Raw genomic sequence first — 20,453 nt, 5'->3', positions numbered from 1 at the left:
GTCAAAAAGTCATAATTTACACCTAGTCCGTTTTTAAGCTGTTTCCAACGATAAACAGCTTAAAAAGTGAGATAACTCCAGCCCAGGGACTTAAAAAAATAAGCAAACCATGGTATAAGCGGGTCAATGCATTATCCCTTTCATAATCATATCCTAAAATATCACACAAGCTGCAATAAACTGGTTGCCTCGCTTCCGTCAGTCTACCCCAGGGCAGCTGTGGCTACAATAGTAGCTTACCACCACCGAGTATGGAGTGAATGAATAGTGCAATGTAAAGCGTCTTTGAGTGTCCAGAAAAGCGCTATATAAAACCAATGCATTATTATTATTATTATAAACATGAAATATAATGTATATATGTCTATCCGTCACAAAATTGCTACATCCTTAGGTTGAGAAATAACCCGTCACTTTAGGATCTGATTATTTTGAAAACTTGCTCATTCTGTAGTTGAGAACACTATAGGGAGGGTTTAAAATACATGCGATTCTTGTTTAGCAGCTGGGATGATGATGATCCGATACGTATCACAATACAATAAGTAATTACGATAAGTAATGTGTTTACCCTAAAATGTGTGAAAAGTTCACTTGCATTGAAGTGTTAAAGATGCATTACGGAACTTTTAAAGCAAAAAACTAACTTTGTATTTGTGCGTAATTGACCTTTGAGTGACCCAGCAGCTATGTGAGTGCTCAGCATGGCGCCTTTATTTTCCATCACAGCAGCCTCTCCAACACCCCAGCTCAATTGTTTTGTAGGTTTTATGGTGGGAGGGTCCGACAGCAGTGAAAAATTACAAGAAACTAAAAACAATTGATCCTGGAGCGTCATAGATGCCACTGTGATGGAAAGTAAAGGTGCTATGCTGACCACTAAAAGGCAACATATTTGTGCATATTATTCACTTAACCTCTTCACCCCCACCTTAAACAAGTGCATTTTCTCCAGTTCAGCTTTAACCAAATCTCAAAGGTCACAGCCTATAGGCCAGTCTTTTTGTATTTTGTCCCAGCCCTAATGTTTAAGGATTACAAACTTCAGTAAATCTTCAGTTCTCTGTGTATGTTTTAATCAGGTCCAGGAGCATTAACAAGTGAGAAAGCACTGAAATGTTGCTCAGCTATAACAAGAATCACATGTGTTTCAGAACATATTTAAAGGGATGGTTTAGCAGGTTTTAAGCCAAATGTACTCGTTGGTCTAATTGTAGTCTTTGGGATAAGCTAATTACAATGATTCACTCTTTGATTTTGACTTTATTGTACCTAATTGCACAACCTTAGGACTATTCATAAAAGATAAAGTTCCCGTGAGAAAACTAAAGTGTTTAATCTGATGCATACGCTCACATTCACAAGACACTGCACACAAACCACGGAGAAAAATCAACTCCAGCTCAGTCAATACCGGGGATAAGAACAAGACAGATATGATTGTTTTGCCTCGCTGCCTTCCACTTAAAGCTATTGTGCCGTTGCTTTGTCTCGGGGGCATTCGCAGCAGGAGCACAAGTGTAAACCTACACCGAGACCATAATCGAGAGCTCTGTGTCTTGACCCGAGCTGAGGCCGATCGATCCGGGTTAAAAGAGGTTAATGTTTGCCCTTTTTGTTAAAGGCATAGGGAGCGAGAGTGTGAATGTTTATGTAAAAGATCTGTTAACTGATAGCGGCGCAAACTGAAACTGTGGAAACAGAGTACGTCAGCGATGACCACAGGCCGTTTGAAAGCATGAGCACTTACAATGGCAAACTAACAAAGAAAGGACTGGAGTAACATAACAGTACAACTGCAGCAAGAGATATTTTGAAAACCATAAACCATGAAGCTTTATTCATGCAGGGATTTTTTTTGTCACTTCAATAACATACAGGCTGTTATATGTGTTGCTCATTGTAGTATCTGTTTGTGTTTTTGAGGTATCAGATGTTTGATCGTGTAAACTATGCAGAAGCGGTTTTGGGAAAGCAGCGCGTCGCCTCAGGAAGGAGTCTTCATAGTGACACATTTTTTGTTGCTACAGTGACCTCGACAAAAGCTTGTTTGCCTGTCTGCACACGCACGGGCATGCTCCAACGCAAGTGTGACTTCAATTGAGTGAATTACAGAAAGGGAGTTTTGAGGTTGCTTTACCTGCTCATTATATTCTTGCAAATTGCGGAGCCACTAAAATTCCCCCGGGCGCCAATTGACCCTCCTTCATTCCCTTACGCACACACTCCAGGGGGAGAAAAACGTCGCACATTTACATAGATGCAGGTGTGACACTTGCACTGCAGACTGGGTTAGTATAATGAAGTTAATGCGTACAGCGGGAACTGACTAATGAAGTTAGCTTCTCCCTTCGCTCCGGGTTTGGAAATTACGTCTCTGTCGGGGGTCTTTTAACCTCCGATACGTGAATGCTTTTCCCCTCCATCACAACCTCCGGAAGCACACACTTTCACAAACTGGCTTAATGAGTGCCTGGGGAGGCAGGCAGACGGGCACATTGTCAAAGACAGATTGGCTTTGAGCTTTCTCCGCATCCAAATTCTTCCCTAAAAAGCACTGATGCAGATTCCTGAGCCGCCTTGAGGGAGAGAACAGGTGAAGGAAAGTCAGTAAAATTTGGTCCGTCCAATAAAACGCACCTGTCAGCTATTGATGAATGGCTTTTCGAAGGCCGTCAAACAACAGGAAAAAGTGGATTCCAGCCAAGCCTTATAAATCTAACTTTTGTTTTAAGATTACAAACCCATCAAGAAAAGAGCCCGAAAGGTAAAAATGGCTCAATTTGAAAAGCAGACGACAGCTGTGGAAAAGCAGGTGCATTCTCTGTGTGTCTTCCAGTAAATCAGCCACCACACTTTCTCCAGCTGCTTCAGGCTCCAGCTCTGGCAGAAAAAACAACACCACGATTGATTATGAGCAAAACATCTGTTGGGACACAAATTTGGAGATAACCTACTTTTTGAATTGTGTTGTTGTCGCGAGGCCTGAATTACTGTGCCCTTTTGAGCACCTGGCTGCATTTTCTGTGACTGTCATCAGGTCCACAACAGAGATGAAAAGAGTCCCCAGAAAGAAGAATATTTGTCGCTGGTGGCATTATGAATTTCCAGGAATTACAACCTTCAATTAATCAAATGCCAAGTCAAGAACCTGGAGGGCTACAACCTAACAGAGTAGGCTAACCCAACCAGCTGATCAAGATCCTGGCTCACTGCTCCTGGTTTGTTGAATAATGAGTCAAATGCAGAGGATAAACTGGCCGACAAAGAGTCATAAAGCAATACAAGTTATCAAAGGACTGATGCAAAACTGACTTATGAGGTTTTAACCATTAGGGCTGCACAATATATCGCAATATATCGTATCGTGATAATAGGTGATGCAATATCCGTATCGCAAGAAGCCACAGTATATCGCAACATCACTAAAGTCGACATCGGACTGAGATCCACACATTTTTTTTTGCAAACTCGGCCAAAAACAAACAATGCATTGAACTTATAAATGTGTAAAAGTTCAGTTTGAGTGAAACATTTCCTAATTTTGTTCAGTTAGAGTCTTGCTTTGGTCCGGATGTAGCGTTTCTCAAGTGTTTTAGTTACTTGTCATTTGTGAATGGACCAGATCACGTTGAAATATCAGTGAAATATTGCAAAAATATCATGATCGCGATAATGCACAGCCGTATCGCATATCGTAAGTCACTAGGCCTGTGACGATAACAGATTTGAAGTTCGATATATTGAGGCAGGAAAGTATCGCGATAAACAACATTATTGACTCTAACGATAATAGACACTGTGAACTCTCAGGCATAAAAATGACCGTAAACCTTTGTTCTAAAAGTGCTTATACCATGGTCTGGGTGAATACTTGATTCAACTCAATTGAGCTGGAACTAGCTTCAGGTAAAACAGCTTAAAAAGTTAGATAACTCCAGGGACTTAAAAAAAATAGGCAAACCATGGTACAAGCGGAACAATATATTATCCCTTACATAACCACATCCTAAAATACAAGCTGCAATGAAATATAATGCAATATAATGCTGGCGTTATGTGTAACTACATTTGTATAACTCGGGATAATACACAAATTACCAAAGGCTATGTAGTTGTAAAAGCCTGAATGACTCATAATGTAGGACCTTTAATTATAGCTCACACAATAATGACAGCTTTTACATAAATGAGGGTATTTATCTGGTTTATAGCCAATGTCAACAGGGCAGGAAATTCCACACCAAACCACTGTGTTATCTCAGTGGTTTCACATGGTCACCTCTCACTTCCCCCATTATTAATTTTCAAATAAAACGCATCAGCTGCAGGTGTTGGCCCAGACCAATATTGTGGCCAAAGGAAAAATCTGCGGATCTCTGTGGAGACGCAGAAAGACTGACAGAAGGCTGTTAAATCCTCCGGCAGGCGCCACAGGGAGTCACTGGACTGGGATAAATCCTCGGTTCCATCGCCGCAAAACTGAAAGAGACCATTGCCCCAGGAGGATGTGTGCCTAACCGGGCCAACAGACAGGCAGCGGAGCGGGAAGCCTTCCCTCCGAGGTAAACCTGGTTAATTCATTGGCCATAATGACAGCCAGGCCACAATTACATCTCCACAAACCCACAATGAATTCCAATCAAAAGTTGTCTAGCGCTTTCATCCACCCGGACAATAAGCTCTTATCACAGTTCAGAAAGTGGCATAAAGAAGTCAACAGCCACTGAGAACTTTTCCCTTTTTGTTTTGGAGCCAGGATTGAGTAAAGCCAAGCAAGGCAGACAAACACATTCCTGTCTGCCTAGTTCTGGCAGCACGGGCTCAGATGTGACTGCTGTTCGGCTTCCACGCGGTGCACTTCCTCTGATGGGATTAGCCTTTAAAGACTGTGGAAAACAATTCAGCGCTCCCTCTCAATAAGGTCAACACAAAGCATTTCTGTATCGAGTCATGCGCTGTTAATTCTGCCAACAAACCACTTAGAGAAACGCATTGTATCTGCTGATTCCAGAAATAAGAGCACTTTGTCAGAAAGTAATAGAGGAAATTTGACGGATCATTTGATACGACCTTTTGCATTTGATCAGCTCCGTACGTTGTTGCTCACACTGGCCGGTTCCATATTATTCTCAAAACAACATGTGGAGAGCGGGCTGTAAGAATCAGGTTACTATACTGCGTGCACCTTCACAATAAAGGGCAGGTCCAAGAAAGTAACGAGCTCAGTTTCTCTTTGTTTCTGAAGCCGCGCACCATCTATTCATGCTTTCCTAAAGAAGATGAGGGCAGGCACCCAGGGGTATCGGGCTTTTAGTTCAGCCCTCCAGCTCGTTCCCTCTTTTAATGAGAACATTAATTACATTCTACAAAAATATCTCCAAACTAGACAAGAGTGTGTGTGCTTTCACCAGAGAGAGCGAGAGAGAGGGAGAGGAACAGTCACATACGCTGCATTTCAAAGGTGCTGTAGTAAGGCAAATACTTCAGAACGGAGCAAAAAATGCCCCAGGGACGTGTACGGCAAAATATTTCCATTTTCTAATTAGGCTGAGACAAATTGTGAAAGTCTGAATGCATGAGGAAGGGAGATAAAGAAAGAGGGTGGAGTGTGTAAACAAAGCTATCAGGAATAAAGCCTATTAGCGACAAGCTCAGGATCTTAGCATCAACGGGCCTCCATTGTCAGCTGCCTTAATGTCACATGATACCAGCGCTAAGAGCAGTAATACCCACATTAACCAGTATTCTTCTAATGCCTTCACCGCTGTCCCCTGCCATCAGCCTACTCACCGACATAATCCCAGACTAAGCCCGTTCTTAATTACCCCGGTTGTCCGAAATAGGCTAAGGCTCCGATCTGCAGAAGTCCCGAGCGCAATGTGCACACTTACCTCTCTCTAAACACAAAAGCTGCTCCTTTAATCTTGGGCGCTGCCAAGAATTTATCATCAGAGAAATATTAGCGCTCTATGCTAATTCTCTCATTAGCAATTCCACTGTAGAAGAACAAAGCAAACAAAGAACATGTCGGTGATTTATGGACGTCGAAAATGGCCAAAGGAGTTGGCAAATGTTTGCATACAGTACACTATAATCAGGTGGGAACAATCTGGCACTTGGACATACACTAAGCACAGAGCGGGCCCTGGCCGGCTTGTGCAACACCCACATGTAAACCTGGGAAAGCAATAATTACAATTTTCTGTTGGTGCATTGAATTAAGCCCATTGTTAACAGCACCCATGGGCTCTGTGGGCTCTTGCGCGTTTGTGGCTTGTGGTTATGTCGAGCCGTTCTCTTCCTTTGTACCGGCTCAATTGATGAAAACGATCAAAAGCAGCCAAAGGTCTTCTGTTCATTCCAGTCCATGCAACTTATACCCAAATCATGAGTGAGACCATTTTTATTCTTTTGAAAACAAGCGTGCACACGGTGGGGAAAGCATGGATTCTTTATGTGCTTTTGGGCTTGACTTTGACAGTGGTTAAAGTCGCACAGTAACAAGTTGGGCCCGACCAAGATGGATTTTCGGTGTCCGATACCGATACCGATATGAAGGGGGTTGGCATGGCCGATAGCCGACATAAAGGCCCATATTTTAAGTAATTTAATTTGATTGTTTTTGTTTTTCTCTCTCTCAAATAGGCTAAAGTTCAGCATTTATTACAATAGTAAAGGTTTCAGTCAAAGAAATATAAAGAAAGATGTGGGGATTACAGATGGAAATTAGCATGGTGCTAAATCTGGCAGCAATCTTTTTAATCTAACTGCACACTGTCCTTTCAATAAACTAAACTAAACGACTATCGGGTGTTTTGATTGGCCGATGCCAGTATGCACCACTGCTGAATATTCATGTTTAGTAGTTACTTCAGAGGGAGCTTGTTTGAAAGGCAAAAATCAGTAGATTCCAAAACAAAAAACAGTTCTGAAAATATACGCAAAAGTTTATAAACTAAAACATGTAAAATAGGTGAACAAGGAAGTTGTGGGAGGTAGGTCTCGATCACTTTCGGTCCCGGAGATATCGGCCCGATATATCGGTCGGGCCCTAGTAACGAGGGGTTACCAGTGAATGCCAGTGAGCAAAAAAAAACTAATTTCTGTTCGTTCAAGGTCAGTCAAGCACACCTGCATAAGTAAGGACAAAGAGTCATCTGGAAAAATGGCAAATATTCAGGGCACTCTTCAAAGTATTGCTGAAGCATCAGGTAACGTGCAAGATTGAAAGGCAACAGATGCAAAGTTCTCTTTAGTTCTGATTTACATTTTTAACCGGGAAAGGTAGCTAAGCAGTCGTTAAGGAGAGAAGGGAGTTCTGAACCGTGACAAAAAAAAACACAATTGGATAATGGCTTTTAAAGAGAATCACCTTCTCAAGATTCCACAGGACATGGCTGCCTGGCCCCTCCAGTTCACTCCAGCGGCACAGGAACAAACAAAGCTCTTTCAAAGGGTTCGATGGGCCGTCTCATAGGAACGCTATGCAGCCGGGGCCAAATCCAGGAAGCGAGGGGGACCCTGAAGGGCCCTGAGCCGACTGAAGCAGCAGTAAATGCCACCTGTGCACAGCCCTCCAGGGAAGATAACCTTGGCAAACATCACATGGTGGCATTTTAACAAAGTGTGTGTTCTGTAGCCACACAATAATCTGAACAATGATCTAAAGGCAAAAGGACACATATTTTGTCGGTCTGGTGTTCTCTCTGTTCATTAGTATGTCTTCAAAGCCTGCTGTTTAATACACAAGATAGAGACATGTGAGCCATCTTTTAGCCTGCGGCACATGTACCACCTTGTCTGTGAATAATACATACTGTTTCCACACAATCAGTTAATGTTAATGACGGCTGAAACCTGCAGCTGTATAGAAACTTCTGCAAAAAGGGCATCCATCCTACCTGCACTGGAATACCTCAAAAACACACAAAAGGCGCCAGAGGTGTTTTTTTTACGACGAAATGGTAGCCCCTGGTGTAAAGTGCTGCAAAAGAGTGGTATCAAAGCGAGGAGCGGCGCGAAGGGAGGTCACCGAGGATCGAAGGCAGAGTTTCAAGAGGAAGAAGACAATAAGCTGAGTGTGACAGACGCTTTGAGAAATCAATAGGCTGTGCTTTTGTTCGGCCTCACTTCAGCACCTGAACCAGACCAAAGCAACCCAAAGCTGGCTGCACTCCTCAAAAAAAAAACTGCCTCTGTCTGCTTATGCTACTCCACAAAGAGAAGAGCGGTCAGAATCCAGTGCACAGGGCTTATTAAAGCGGCTTCACCGATTGTTTCTATTTACATGTAAATAAGAAACTGCTTCAATGCCCCCGTGGTCACGAGTAGAATGGGAGTCACGCGCATTCATAAATAGTAAAAGTTACTTAGCTGCTACAAAGAACTGACAGGGCGTTGTGTAATTTTCTCCACATGAAGCTCTGATGAAACAGAACGCAACCGTCGCACAGCTGTAATGCCACAAATGATTCCACTCTAAAAATGCTAAACAGAAATATAAATTTGTGGATGCGGCGCATTTTGACAGAAGATTTGACACTTTCCGCAAATAGACCACCAACAGCTCGGGCTTTTCATTAAGTTTAAGTATTTCTCAGTGCTGTTTCTTGAAGCAACAGAAAACATTCAGGGAAAAAGGCGAGCTGAACAAAAACACGATTACGCATGTTTGAGTTATAGTCCACAAGGTTTTGCTTACCTGCTATGTTTGAAAGTTAGATTTTAAAAAAATCAATAACTATGACACACCACTCCTGCTTATTTCAATGAGGAAGATAAAGGGTAAATACTAAAGATATAAGATAAATACTTAACAAATCAATACAGCAAAATCAACTGTCCCCTGTGTTCCAAATGCACATCATCTATTATCACTCAAAAGCAGAGACACCTTATTGAAACTACACAAAATTGGTTAAAAACAATAATGTTTGCTGAGTCACAATCTGACAATGAAACGATTATTACTCTAGAAACCAACTGCTCTGATAATCTGTCAACATGCAGTAATGCAACAGGCGTGGAAAAACAAGGCTAAAGATAGTCAGCAGTTCGACCGATATGGGTTTGTCTTGTGGATTTTTATTGGACAATGCCAATATTTTTGGCTGAATTTTCCAAATGTCTTGTCTATAAACCTGTGTGATGTTTCTAAACGTCAAATATCGGTGATGAATTGTGACAGCGGGGGGCGCTTTATTAGGAGCACAGGGCTGATTTATTCAAGACATTCCAGTCTAGTGGCTTTAGCTCGTTTTACAGACAAAAATCAGCAGATTCCAAAACAACAAACGGTAAGTCTATCTCATATGGTTCCGAAATTATAACAAGAAGTCTGCAGTAAAAAACATATGAGGTGCACAAATGTTCCGCTCCCCTGAGGCCAAGGAAGTTGGAGATATCAGCCTTTAACCGGCATAAGATCGGCCGGTAGCCGATATTGTGAAATACCCAAATATTGGCCGATATGTCAATCTACCTCTAGTCTAGACTTGTTTTACCAGACCATTTCGTTTCGTACAAGGGTCTGGATCACAACTGAGCTCCGTTTTCAGGTGGGAGGAGTGAACTCCTTTGAAATGATTGGATCTGAATTTCGCTTGCGTTTGGTCATGACATATGTAATGCGCCCGAGTGAGTGAAGCAGCTCAATCATAACTCTTGGAGCATCCTTACACATTCCAAGGCTTCATTTTCAATTTGTGGATATTTGGGAGCCGAGCCAGGACGGATTGAAGAGCTTCCATTGCTTTCGTATCCGCGTCCATTGCCAAACTCGCTGAATGGTAGGTTGAAATTCAACCGATGTAGCACGGCCACTGAGATCAGACCCAAACGTACATGTAGGGAAATTAGAATTGACCAGAGTTTACGGATGGCTAAGGCCAGGCTACCCCTAGTCTGTAGTAAGTCGTTTTTGCATCTTCTACACTCACATAGTTTTCATTAGACCTTCGCAATTTTGGAAAAATGTCTTTTTTTTAAAGTGACTGTTTTAAGGAAGATTAATAGCTCAGCTTTGGTTTTAAGTCAGTGACAGCAGCTGACACCTGTGTCACACTGCGGCTGTCAGAACCTGCCCCAGACGTACAGGAGCCGCTACAGCAGGGGAGCCACAAAAGGCCCGACATTCTGCAACAAGGAACAAATGGAAGAGGATGAAGCCATAGTGGAGCAAAGACATTTCAAGTCACACATGAAGCCCTGTGTCTCTGCTGGCCTTACACACATGAGAGCTTCTGTTTAGTAAGTACACATTTTATCACCAGATTTACTCCAAAACCATATTTCTTGACCCAAATAAGACAAGCCTAACTCGAAATTCTACTTCTCCTTGAAGAGCATGAGTCACAAGACAAACAAAGACTGTACACGGGCGGAGGGGGTGAGAATGTCCCCGAAGAAGCTGTTTTGTCTTTAAGGCTCGTCCCGGGATCCGATTTCACGAGGCTGTCACAGAGTGAGCACAGCAGGCGGCTCAACAACTGGTCTCAACAGAGCTCCTGGCCTTATCCTGAACCCTGACTTTGTTGACCTCGGCATTTGTTTTGTCGCTGCCACCTGAAGAATTTGCTCCTGAACGTGTTGACACAGAGAAAGGTATAAAAAGTGAAACACGGCTAAATATAAACTGCACATGAGGCTTTTCTCTCTCCTCTGGGTGGTGGTGCTGCTGCTCGCTGCATCAGTCTTATAGACCCACTTTCTGCCGTCTTGTTGTCTGCTGCCTCGGGGAAGCGCCTCAGCGTACTGCCAGTGTCTTTGGGAGATAATTACACATCTGTATGCAAGTGTCCAAGCCGCAGTGCCGCACTCTGCCTAAGTGGAAAGTGGCAAAGAAGAGCCAGTTTGAGGATATTAGGCAGGCACATGGCTACCGTTGCACAAAACCACTTGCAGCACAATAGTCTATCTCTATGAATCTATAGGAAATGTACAGGATCGAAGCCCAATCATAGCCTGGTGTAGTCTGAATACTCGTTTAGGTTTCCAATCTGATTTAGTTTCCAGTTTGCCCTGGTTTTTTAGTGGTTTTATCCAGTGGTTCCCAACCTTTGTAGCCTCGCTGGCCCCTCGAGTCGTTTATTTTGTAGAAATTCTGCCAATATTTTTACGTAGTCAACTAAACTTAGATTATCCAGAATTTAAAAGAGTTTTGTTTTAAAAAATGAAGCTAAAATACTCCCATACAACTGGTTGGGAAACACTGGTTTAATCAAAAGGTTTTTGTTTTTTTTACTTTTTGAATTTAAAGCAGTACTAAGTAACTCTTGCCGCTAGAGGCCATAAACGCCACTGCAGGTGTCGTAGCATGTTGCGGTTTTTTACTCATTATTTGTCCGTGAGAGTAAATACTACGCTAACAAAGGGAGAGAGGGATTTTGTACATCCAATTACACAATGGAGATACTTTTTCTCACTCAAACGTGGCTGTAAATACAGTTTAAGTGGTGCTCGCCCGCAGTTAGCTTTGCCCGTTAGCCTGTTAGCTTCGTCGTCGTGATTCTATTAGTGTGTATTGCGCCTCCGACCCGTAGAAAGCGAAGTTGCAATTGTGTTTTTCTGGCTAGAGACACCAGGGGGAGATGAAACACCCCCTAATCATCCCATTAACACTTGTATTACCCCTAGAGGGACTACGTAAAAGATTTATTAAGGTAAACAAGTTACTTAGTACTAGGGCTGGGCGATATGGCCCTTAATCTATATCACGATATAAAAAAGAAATATCATGAGAACGATATATTTGACGATATAATTGACAATGGACAAAATACTTCAAAATCCCAGCCTTACGCCTATTGGGAAGATTCATTCAGTGATATTTTATTTATTTCTTAATGGCATACTAATTTCCTCACAAATATGATCTACTCAAGCAGTTTGAACATCCTTCATTTCCGATATGGCCCACCCCTACTTAGTCCTGCTTTAAACTTCATGAAAACATAAACCACTTCTTTTCACATAGTGTATCGCGTCTTTAAATAAAGACAGTTTGCTCATTGGCACATTGAAATAAGTTTCAACCTTACAACTGCTCAAAGTCGACCAATTTGTTCTCCTGCGCTATTCCTTCACACCAGCGACAGGACGCCACTTTGATCAAATTGAGATAAAATGGACTTTGCAGGAGTCTGAACAATCAATAGCACATTAATAACATCTCGCAGGGCGCTGGTGCTCCTGCTGCCACTGTGGAGGAGGAGGAAGATCCTTTAGTCTGTGAAGGTGTCGGGGGGGGGTGTTAAAGAGCGCAGTGGAGTGCACTCGTGCCGCTGTCAATCAGATCTGTAGGACCTTAAACGCGACAGGCTTCCTGCTCTTACAGGTTCGACACAATCAGGGGCTAATGGAAGAGGCTGCTTCACACGACACACACGCACGGCATTAATTCATTATGCTCATGTTTACAAAGTCAGGACAAAGAGCAAATGTCTCATTGTATTCTACGGATAATATTATGTGGATTATGTTCTTTGTCGCCGCTATATGTAGTAATTACAGCATTAATTCAACAGAAAATGCTGTTTGCTTTAATTATGTTTTTTAATTTCCCCCTCAAAAACAAATGTCACATTAACATTTGACAAAAATAAGCCAGACTTTCTGTATGGTACTTTTCTGCATTGTTCTATATAAACACCTTATTATCTGCATTTATGAAAAGTAAAGGTTGAGTACATTTAGGTTGTAGTAATGAAATAAGTGAAGAACGAACAGCAGCTATTCAATAAAGTTTGCTTCAGGGCTTTGCTAATTCCCCAGCTCGTGTTGTGCCTTTTGTTTCATAAGTTTACTTCAAAGATTAAAATTTGCTTTTCGTGATTCCTGACCCCTAAATAACACACTTCTCACAGAGGCAGCGCGGCACGATAATAAGTGTCAGGTGGAAGTAGCTCCAATTGGGCTCATTTTCTTCCGGACGGCTCCTTTCAGCGTTTCTTTGTTGAACCACTGGGTACAGACTTGTGATTTGAAAAGCACAAAGAGAAAGCGGAGGAGATGCCCTGCTCTCAAAACACAGGCATTAACGCTGCTTCAGAAACGGACCCGCCAACCTGTGTTTGACCTTTCAGAAGCACAAGCTCTCCTCTGCATGGGTTCACAGTACAGACCTTGGCAAAAACACACACGCAGAGCTGATTTAGGGAAAAGGATCGTAATGGGGAGTGGAAATGCTCAGCAGGGCTAATTAAGCACAACAATCACAGGCTTAGCACAAAACGCCTCTGCCCACTCAGCACCGGGCACACTGAGGTGAGATCCATCATAAGACAATGAGGGATGGGACCGGCGGCTGACAGGGGAGGCAGACTGCTGGACATGTGCAGCGTACAGTTAGAAAAAGTGCCCTGTTCAGTCATTAATTAATATCTCATTCCCCTCTCAATTGCATTTTTAGGGGCTGGAGACCGACGCAGTAAACATAAACTTGAGTCACACTGGACAACAGCCGTCTGTCAGGGCTGGTACACAGACCCACAGAAGAGCGATGCACCACACGATTTTGGTGCAATATCGGATCGCGATATTTCTGATTACAATGGTTTTGCAAATGTAGGTTTTAAAATCAGTCACCAAATTAAACACATCCCGGAGCTGAGATGAGACTGAAGTATGAACAGCTAAGCCGATGTGAGAATGACATGTATTTCTGAACAGTTAGAGGATTGGCGATGTCAAATTTATCTCCAATGTCAAGAAATGTGAGGAACAAGAGGGAGGGAAGGGGGAAAAGTTGGAAAACATTTGGGGGTGAAATGGGCAAAAAGTATGGGGGAAATTGGGGGGGGGGGATTTTAAACTGTGGAATTTAAAAGGGGAAACAAATGGGGGGAAATTGGGAAAAATGCTAATAAAAAATGGGGGGGTGGAAAGAATGGAAAGTGTGTTCAGGACAATCAAGATGTTGTTTTGTTTATGTCAATATCACCCCGCCATACTGAGCAGAGATCCACACTGTTAAACACCCGCATTAACCAGCTTTACCCAAATCTAAAAGGTTTTCATCACGCTTTGTCATTTTTCTGTTGCGTGTTTGTCACTTTTTTGCCACTTTTTCGTTTCTTTTTTTGTCACATATTTGTCGCTCTTTGTTGTTTTTTTGCCACTTTTTCGCTGCTTTTTTTGTCACATTTTCCCCTCATTTTAACACTTTTTTCAAGAAGCTTTTAGATTTGGGTAAAGCCGAACTAGAACATGTGCTCGGTTCAAAGGGGGTGCTAAGAGGTTAATGCAGATCTTTTCTCATTGCTGCGCTGCCTGGAACTGGAACCCACTCCTTCAGCCCAGTCCAGACGACAACGTTTGAAAATTCCTACTATGACGGATTTTATTTTAACTTGGAGATATGGGCAAATCTTTTCATTCAACTTCGATCATAGGTCCTGATGGTCTGCTTTCCATGATGTACAAAATGGAAGGGAAAACAATGGCACCCGTGGGTCTCAAGCAAAAACACCCTGCTCATATTTAAACAAGGATCAGCTGTTGATTCAGTGCAAATCATTTCATTGACTTCCTGAATACGGTAAAACATCGCAACAGGTTTTTTTTTTTTACAAACCTGGGCCAAGTCACAATAGCTTAACGTGCAGAAAGTTCGGCTTCCCAGGCTTTTTCATCCACTCACAAAGATAGTACAGTATTAATACTTTCAGCAATGGACGCCAAGCAGCTACAAATAGGAGCCATGATATGAATAATGCAACAATAATAAACCAGAGAAACGGGAGAACAGATATGCAGTCCGTAAAACAAGAAATCAACTACAGCAGTTTCTTTGGCCTGCCTTATCAGTGTTTGCTCTAATCTGATATAACTTCATACATTCAACCTTTAATGTCCTTATCTCCTCTTGGTCCTAAAACATCCTCAAAAGCCAGTGTTTATGTAGCTATCAGCGCGGTGGCATTATCCATTCCCCTCCATGCTCTAACCAGACGTACCACTTCATAGTCCTTTTCATCTCGGTCCAAGCGCCTCCTTATTCACTGAGATGAGCAAAAAGGATATTCTGTCTTAACTTCAGATCAAACCGGCCAATGAGTCAGAAGACGGGTGGGTAATTACACCCCTCACTTGACAACACTTGCGGTTAATAGAGGAAACAGACGGGACGTGAGCAAGGCCATCTATTCTGTTCTCCAAAGACATGGTGGAAGTGTCGGGCCAGGTCTTGATACCCATTAAAAAAAAAAAAAGAAAAGAAAAAAAAGCAGGATGCAAGATTGAACGCTTTAAAACGGTTTACTTTGTGTCCACGCCGCTCAGCATCCTTGAGCAAAAGTGATGTGAATGCCATATTTTTATTTCAGCGTTTCGAGCATTATTATCATCAGGGCTGTACAAAAACTGAGAAATGATTGTGTTATCAGCAAAGGCAACAACAGTAAAACAAATAATATAATAACAGGTAATAACTGGGGAAGGTATGAGCTGGTATTTCTTAATGGTAAATGGTCTCAACTTAGTATATAGCGTTTTTCTATCTTCTTCTACCATTAGGCCCAAAGACGACCCACTTTACCACTGTCGCCCCAATAATTCATACTACCCTAAACATTAAAAGAACAAAATATTGCCAATAGGGCAGGGCAATATGGCATAAAATCTCTATCACAATATGAAAAAAAGAAATATCACGATAACAATATATTTGACGATATAATTGACAATGGACAAATGACTTCAAAATCCCAGCCTTATGCCTATTGGGAAGACTATTGCAAAGGTATTTCATTCTTTTTTTTCCCTCGCAAATATGATCTACTCAAGCAGTAGATCCTTCATTTCATTTTACTTTGTAAGCACCTGTTCCCGTGTTCTACAGTCAGTGTTTATGCGGCTCTGATGGAGCTGAGCGTAACATAAATCACATCATGTCCACAGCAATATAAAAAATTATATTACGATAACGATATACGATACCATATGGCCCAACCCTAGTTGCCAATATTAAATATAGTTAGAGTTGCAAAATTCTGGGAGTTTTCTACATTGGAAATGTCCATGGGAATTAACAGGAATATATGGGAATTAACAGGGAATTAACACAACTGAATGTCACCTCGTTTCAAACGGGACATAAACTGCAGCATAACAATCTGATCTGATAGTTATGAACTGAAATATCAATCATAGGAGACATCACAAAGTCTCAAAGAAATCATCTTCGCCAGGTCTGTTTGAAGAACTGTGTATTCGGTGTGTGGCCAACACAAAGCAAGTGCCTGCAGTATTACAGTAAATAGTTTTAAGAGTCTGTGCAATGTGTCCATCTGCACAGATTCTTCTGAATCTGTTTAATACGTCTCTGTGTCAGACACAGGCCCCGCCCACTCTTCGTACAGGATTGCTCATCGTTTATCTTGCTGTGAGTGAGAGACAGGTGAATAAATGGTGAAACTAATTATGAAAACTTTGACATTTGTCCCACAACCTGTTAGAAAGAGCAGAATGTAGGTTTAGGAAAGTTATGTTATGACATACGGATATGGAGCCTGGGATGTGACTCAAATATATGTTTTATGGTTAAAAACCTAATGAAATGGGATGAGTAACTATTAGTCCATTAATTATTTACTCAACAAAAGATGCAAAAATGTAATGTTTAATAGTGTGTATTGTATTATTAAAGTGTTTTTAATCTTGGGAAATTCTCAAAAGTCTGAGCTAAAGTTCCTATTGAAAGTTTTTGGAAAATTATTGAGAATTTTCCACCCCTTTGCAGCCCTAAACATAGTTATTGCATTTTATTTAAACATTGCGCAACACTTTGAAATTTCTCATCCACAGCTCTGGCAGGCGAGAGTGTAGCCATCATTTCAGAAAGAGCAGTTATGAAAAAAATATGGAGCAGGTGAAAAAGGCAAGAAACCCCAGAAGGACTGTCCGAGCTTAACTGTTATTAAGCGTCCAAGGTTGAGGCGTGGCCTGAATCTTCAGCGTTAATCAAACTCGACGCTGGGAAAGACGGAGGGAGTCAAGGCTGCATTTCATCCTGTTCATTTCACGATGTGGGAGCACGAAGAGGCCAGCCGCAGTCACGTACACGGGCAGGTAACTATTAGGCACTAATGGGAAGGTACATGTGCAGATGGGCAGGGCTGCAACACCCCGGTTAACAAACTAAAATCACTGACAGGGGGCTGAATTTGTGTTGACAGCCCCTCTCACTCTCTCTCTCTCCCTCTCTCTGTCTCACACAGAAGCGTTGCCGTTTCATTGCACACTTTTAATTACCTGTGTGTGATTTAATCCTTCAAATGTCGCGGCTCATTCCTCTTAATGATCTGCTCCAATCAACCTCTCGACAATACACATCCTGCTTACTTTGTTGTCCTCCTATCGTGACTCCCATGAATCACTGTGCTGCGAGCAAGAAACACAGTGACAAAAGGTAGAAGAAAACGCAGATTTCCATTTAATTACTTACTCTTTCAAAAGCAAATGTCACATTGTTCTTCTAAGCAGAAGCGGTCACAGTCTAAATGCTATATCGTCCCTAAAATATTCTGCGTCTGTGTCTATGTAGCAAACTCTGTCTCTCTGGAGGTGAAATCTTCAAAAGAAACACGATTGCGTAAATGACTGTGCTGAAAGGCAATGTTATAATGCACCTGCTATGACACTGATTTCCATTTAGATATTAGTAATTTTGAAAGATTCTCCAAAACTAATTTAAGAAATTGCACTGTTTGCTCCCACCATAATAAAGCAGCAGGGAGGGCTTTTAAGATTATGAAGCCATGAATCCAAATCAATCAACAACAGCACTTATTTTTCTTCTTCTTCTAATTCAGAGTGAATTGAAATAAGGCAGACAAATACAGACCTTGAGATATTCTTATAAATGTAAAATCACAAACCAACCAATAGGATAACTTTTTTGGGGAAGGAGACACACTGAGACTCTTTTTACAGACACACAAGCCCCAGCCAGCACGCACTTCAGGCAACCTCCACCATATGTTCTCATAAATCCTGGATATTACACCGTGGGAGTGCCTTTGATTTTGCTTTGGGGATAACTGTCGCCATGAATAAACAATACGCGAGCTCTGACTGTCTGGGATCGTAAAGGTGTAGCAGCTTCTTCTTCTTCATCTCACACCTGGAGTATCGCTGTCGCCGAAGAGCACGCGTAATGTTTGGGGAAATGAAAAATCCCACAAAGTTCGCACTCCCGTCCCACCATCACAGCTTTCAGGAATTGTTCGACGATGAAAAACGCATGTCTCAAAAGTTTTACGCACTATTAAAGTTCATCCATTTCGCGACAGAAGCGGGCGCGTGCGAAACGAGCTGCAAGCGGGGTTGAAGTTGGCACCCACACGGACACACTTTATCGGAGTTTTCCAACCCCCCGCGCGCTACAGCAACTTTTATTCACAACCACAAACTTACAAGCTGCAAAAGAAGGAGATCGATGTTGTGGGGGGGGGGGGGGAATGCGCCTTACCTGTTGGTCCTTCAATGCCATCGGCGTAGATTTGGACGGCTAAAATCAGCAGAAAGGCGCAGGTGTTCATGCTGAGGCTGTTTTTTTTTTTAAGTCCACTTGAAATGTGTCGCAGGAATCATTTCGGTCACTTGGAAAGGTCCGGGTAAGTTGTAGGGAGAGCCTATCCCATCTATCGCCCCTCTCCTCCTCAGTGAGAAGACTTTTTCGGCGCGCAGACACGGAGACAGGGCACCGCACGGCGACTTCTGCAAACTGACGTAAGGGTAAACAGTTCAGCTTCGGCGCGGGGAGAGCTGGATTTCTGTCTCCAAAAGCACTTTTTCTCCGCGTGCGCTGCGTAAGGAGTGGGCGACCCCAAGCGGCAAGATGGCGGCCGAGCAGCCAAAGACACAGACGCAGAATATTTTAGGGACGATATAGCATTTAGACTGTGACCGCTTCTGCTTAGAAGAACAATGTGACATTTGCTTTTGAAAGAGTAAGTAATTAAATGGAAATCTGAAATATAATTGTGTGAACTATGTTTTAGCAAAAATTGTGTCTAATCTGTCATATGCACTTTAAAGGAACAGGCCACCGTTTTTCCAGACTGAGATATGTTCTTCCCTGAGCTTAGATGAGTTGATACGTACCTGCCTGGTCTGTGTGTGTGCCCGTAGAAGAGCTTGGTCGGTTCTAACTTCACCCCGTTTGGAGCTATAGGAATATTTTCTTTGGTCGTTTTGCATGACTGAGCACACGCACAAAGACCAGACAGGTACACATCAACTCGTCTAAGCTAAGGTAAGAACATATCTCAGTATGGAAAAACGGTGGCCTGTTCCTTTAAGGGCATACATTTTTTTTCCCTATTTTTTAAACTTTTTTTTTTTCCTCCTTTACAACATTGTAAACTCAGACATTTGTGAGGGGAAAAAAACACTGTGCGTGCATCTATGTATAAATATTTTTTTATATATAGATACATTTCTTGAACTTTCAGGCACGTTTTCCAGCATTTCTGTGGCAGTGGCCCTAAAAAGTGCCCCTGCAAGTAGTGAAACGCGCTAATAAACTTGTCCCTGTCAAAAATTGGGATGCTGCAAATATGTGAGGATTAAGTTCAAAATGGTTCGGACCACAGCAAACATTTGATTTTAGCAGCTTCCTTTTTCATTTTCAATTAAAACAAACTTATATGAATGTTCAAAAGTGGCAGAACATCTATATTTTTTCAAATTTTCCATACATTTTCAAACCTTCAAATTATGAATATGGTAGCTTGATAAAGTAGCAGCAGTGTTTAGCCACTCTAAGTCTATGATACTGTCTAAGTTGCTTGAAGGCTATACATGATGTTTTTTATAGCCTGTCTTTGTTTTCATTGTTTGTAAATGCTTAATATTTAATAGTGTCTGAGCTCATTCCCAATATATGGATTTCTAACATCCCAATTCTTCACAGGGGTGAGTTTATAAGCACATTTCACAACTTTCAGGGCCACTTTTTCAGGATCACTGTCGCAATAATGCTTACAACAGTGTGTCTGCTCGTTTTTAAGTGTTTCAATTAAATATACAGTGTCTACTTTCACAATTCACTTGGTGATACTCCCACATTACAGTAACACGATTATACTGTATTATTTATATTTTGCTCTGGTTCCTCCTAAATAGATCCCAAATCCATTACCCCCAAAAATTGAGAGAAGGGGGAACGGGTGCATTATTTTAACCAACCACAGCATTCTTTAAAGCTATGTGCACAAAAATCTAATTACCCTACTTCCAGACAAACAAGAGATTATTGATCATTTTATGTTTAATTGTTCAGTAATAAAGACAATACTTTTATAGACTATGTTGCATGGTGCTTTTGCATATTAGCGACATCTCAGTTTGAATAAGATTGGTTTATGGTTTTTGTGTCCAAGAATAGGACGCACAAACTACAACACAGTATAATAGACTGTGTAAAAAGCAATTTCTCTAGTCAAGTA

General features: G+C 41.8%; 1 protein-coding gene across 4 annotated transcripts in view; it reads right to left on the bottom strand.

Annotated features, from left to right (window-relative positions):
- The window catches only part of ptprub (protein tyrosine phosphatase receptor type Ub), a 191,550-nt gene extending 172,822 nt beyond the window's left edge, over positions 1-18,728 (bottom strand). For all 4 annotated transcript variants that reach the window (XM_079560766.1, XM_079560767.1, XM_079560764.1 and 1 more), the window contains exon 1: positions 18,473-18,728. In XM_079560766.1, coding sequence (XP_079416892.1) covers positions 18,473-18,542 — 70 coding nt within the window. In that variant the 5' untranslated portion in view covers positions 18,543-18,728. The remainder of the gene's footprint in view (positions 1-18,472) is intronic.
- Between the last annotated feature and the right edge of the window lie 1,725 nt (positions 18,729-20,453).

This window comes from Gobius niger (assembly GCF_951799975.1).
Source record: "Gobius niger genome assembly, chromosome: 8".
NCBI classification, from domain to species: Eukaryota; Metazoa; Chordata; class Actinopteri; order Gobiiformes; family Gobiidae; genus Gobius; species Gobius niger.
This window is presented reverse-complemented; position numbering and strand designations above follow the sequence as displayed.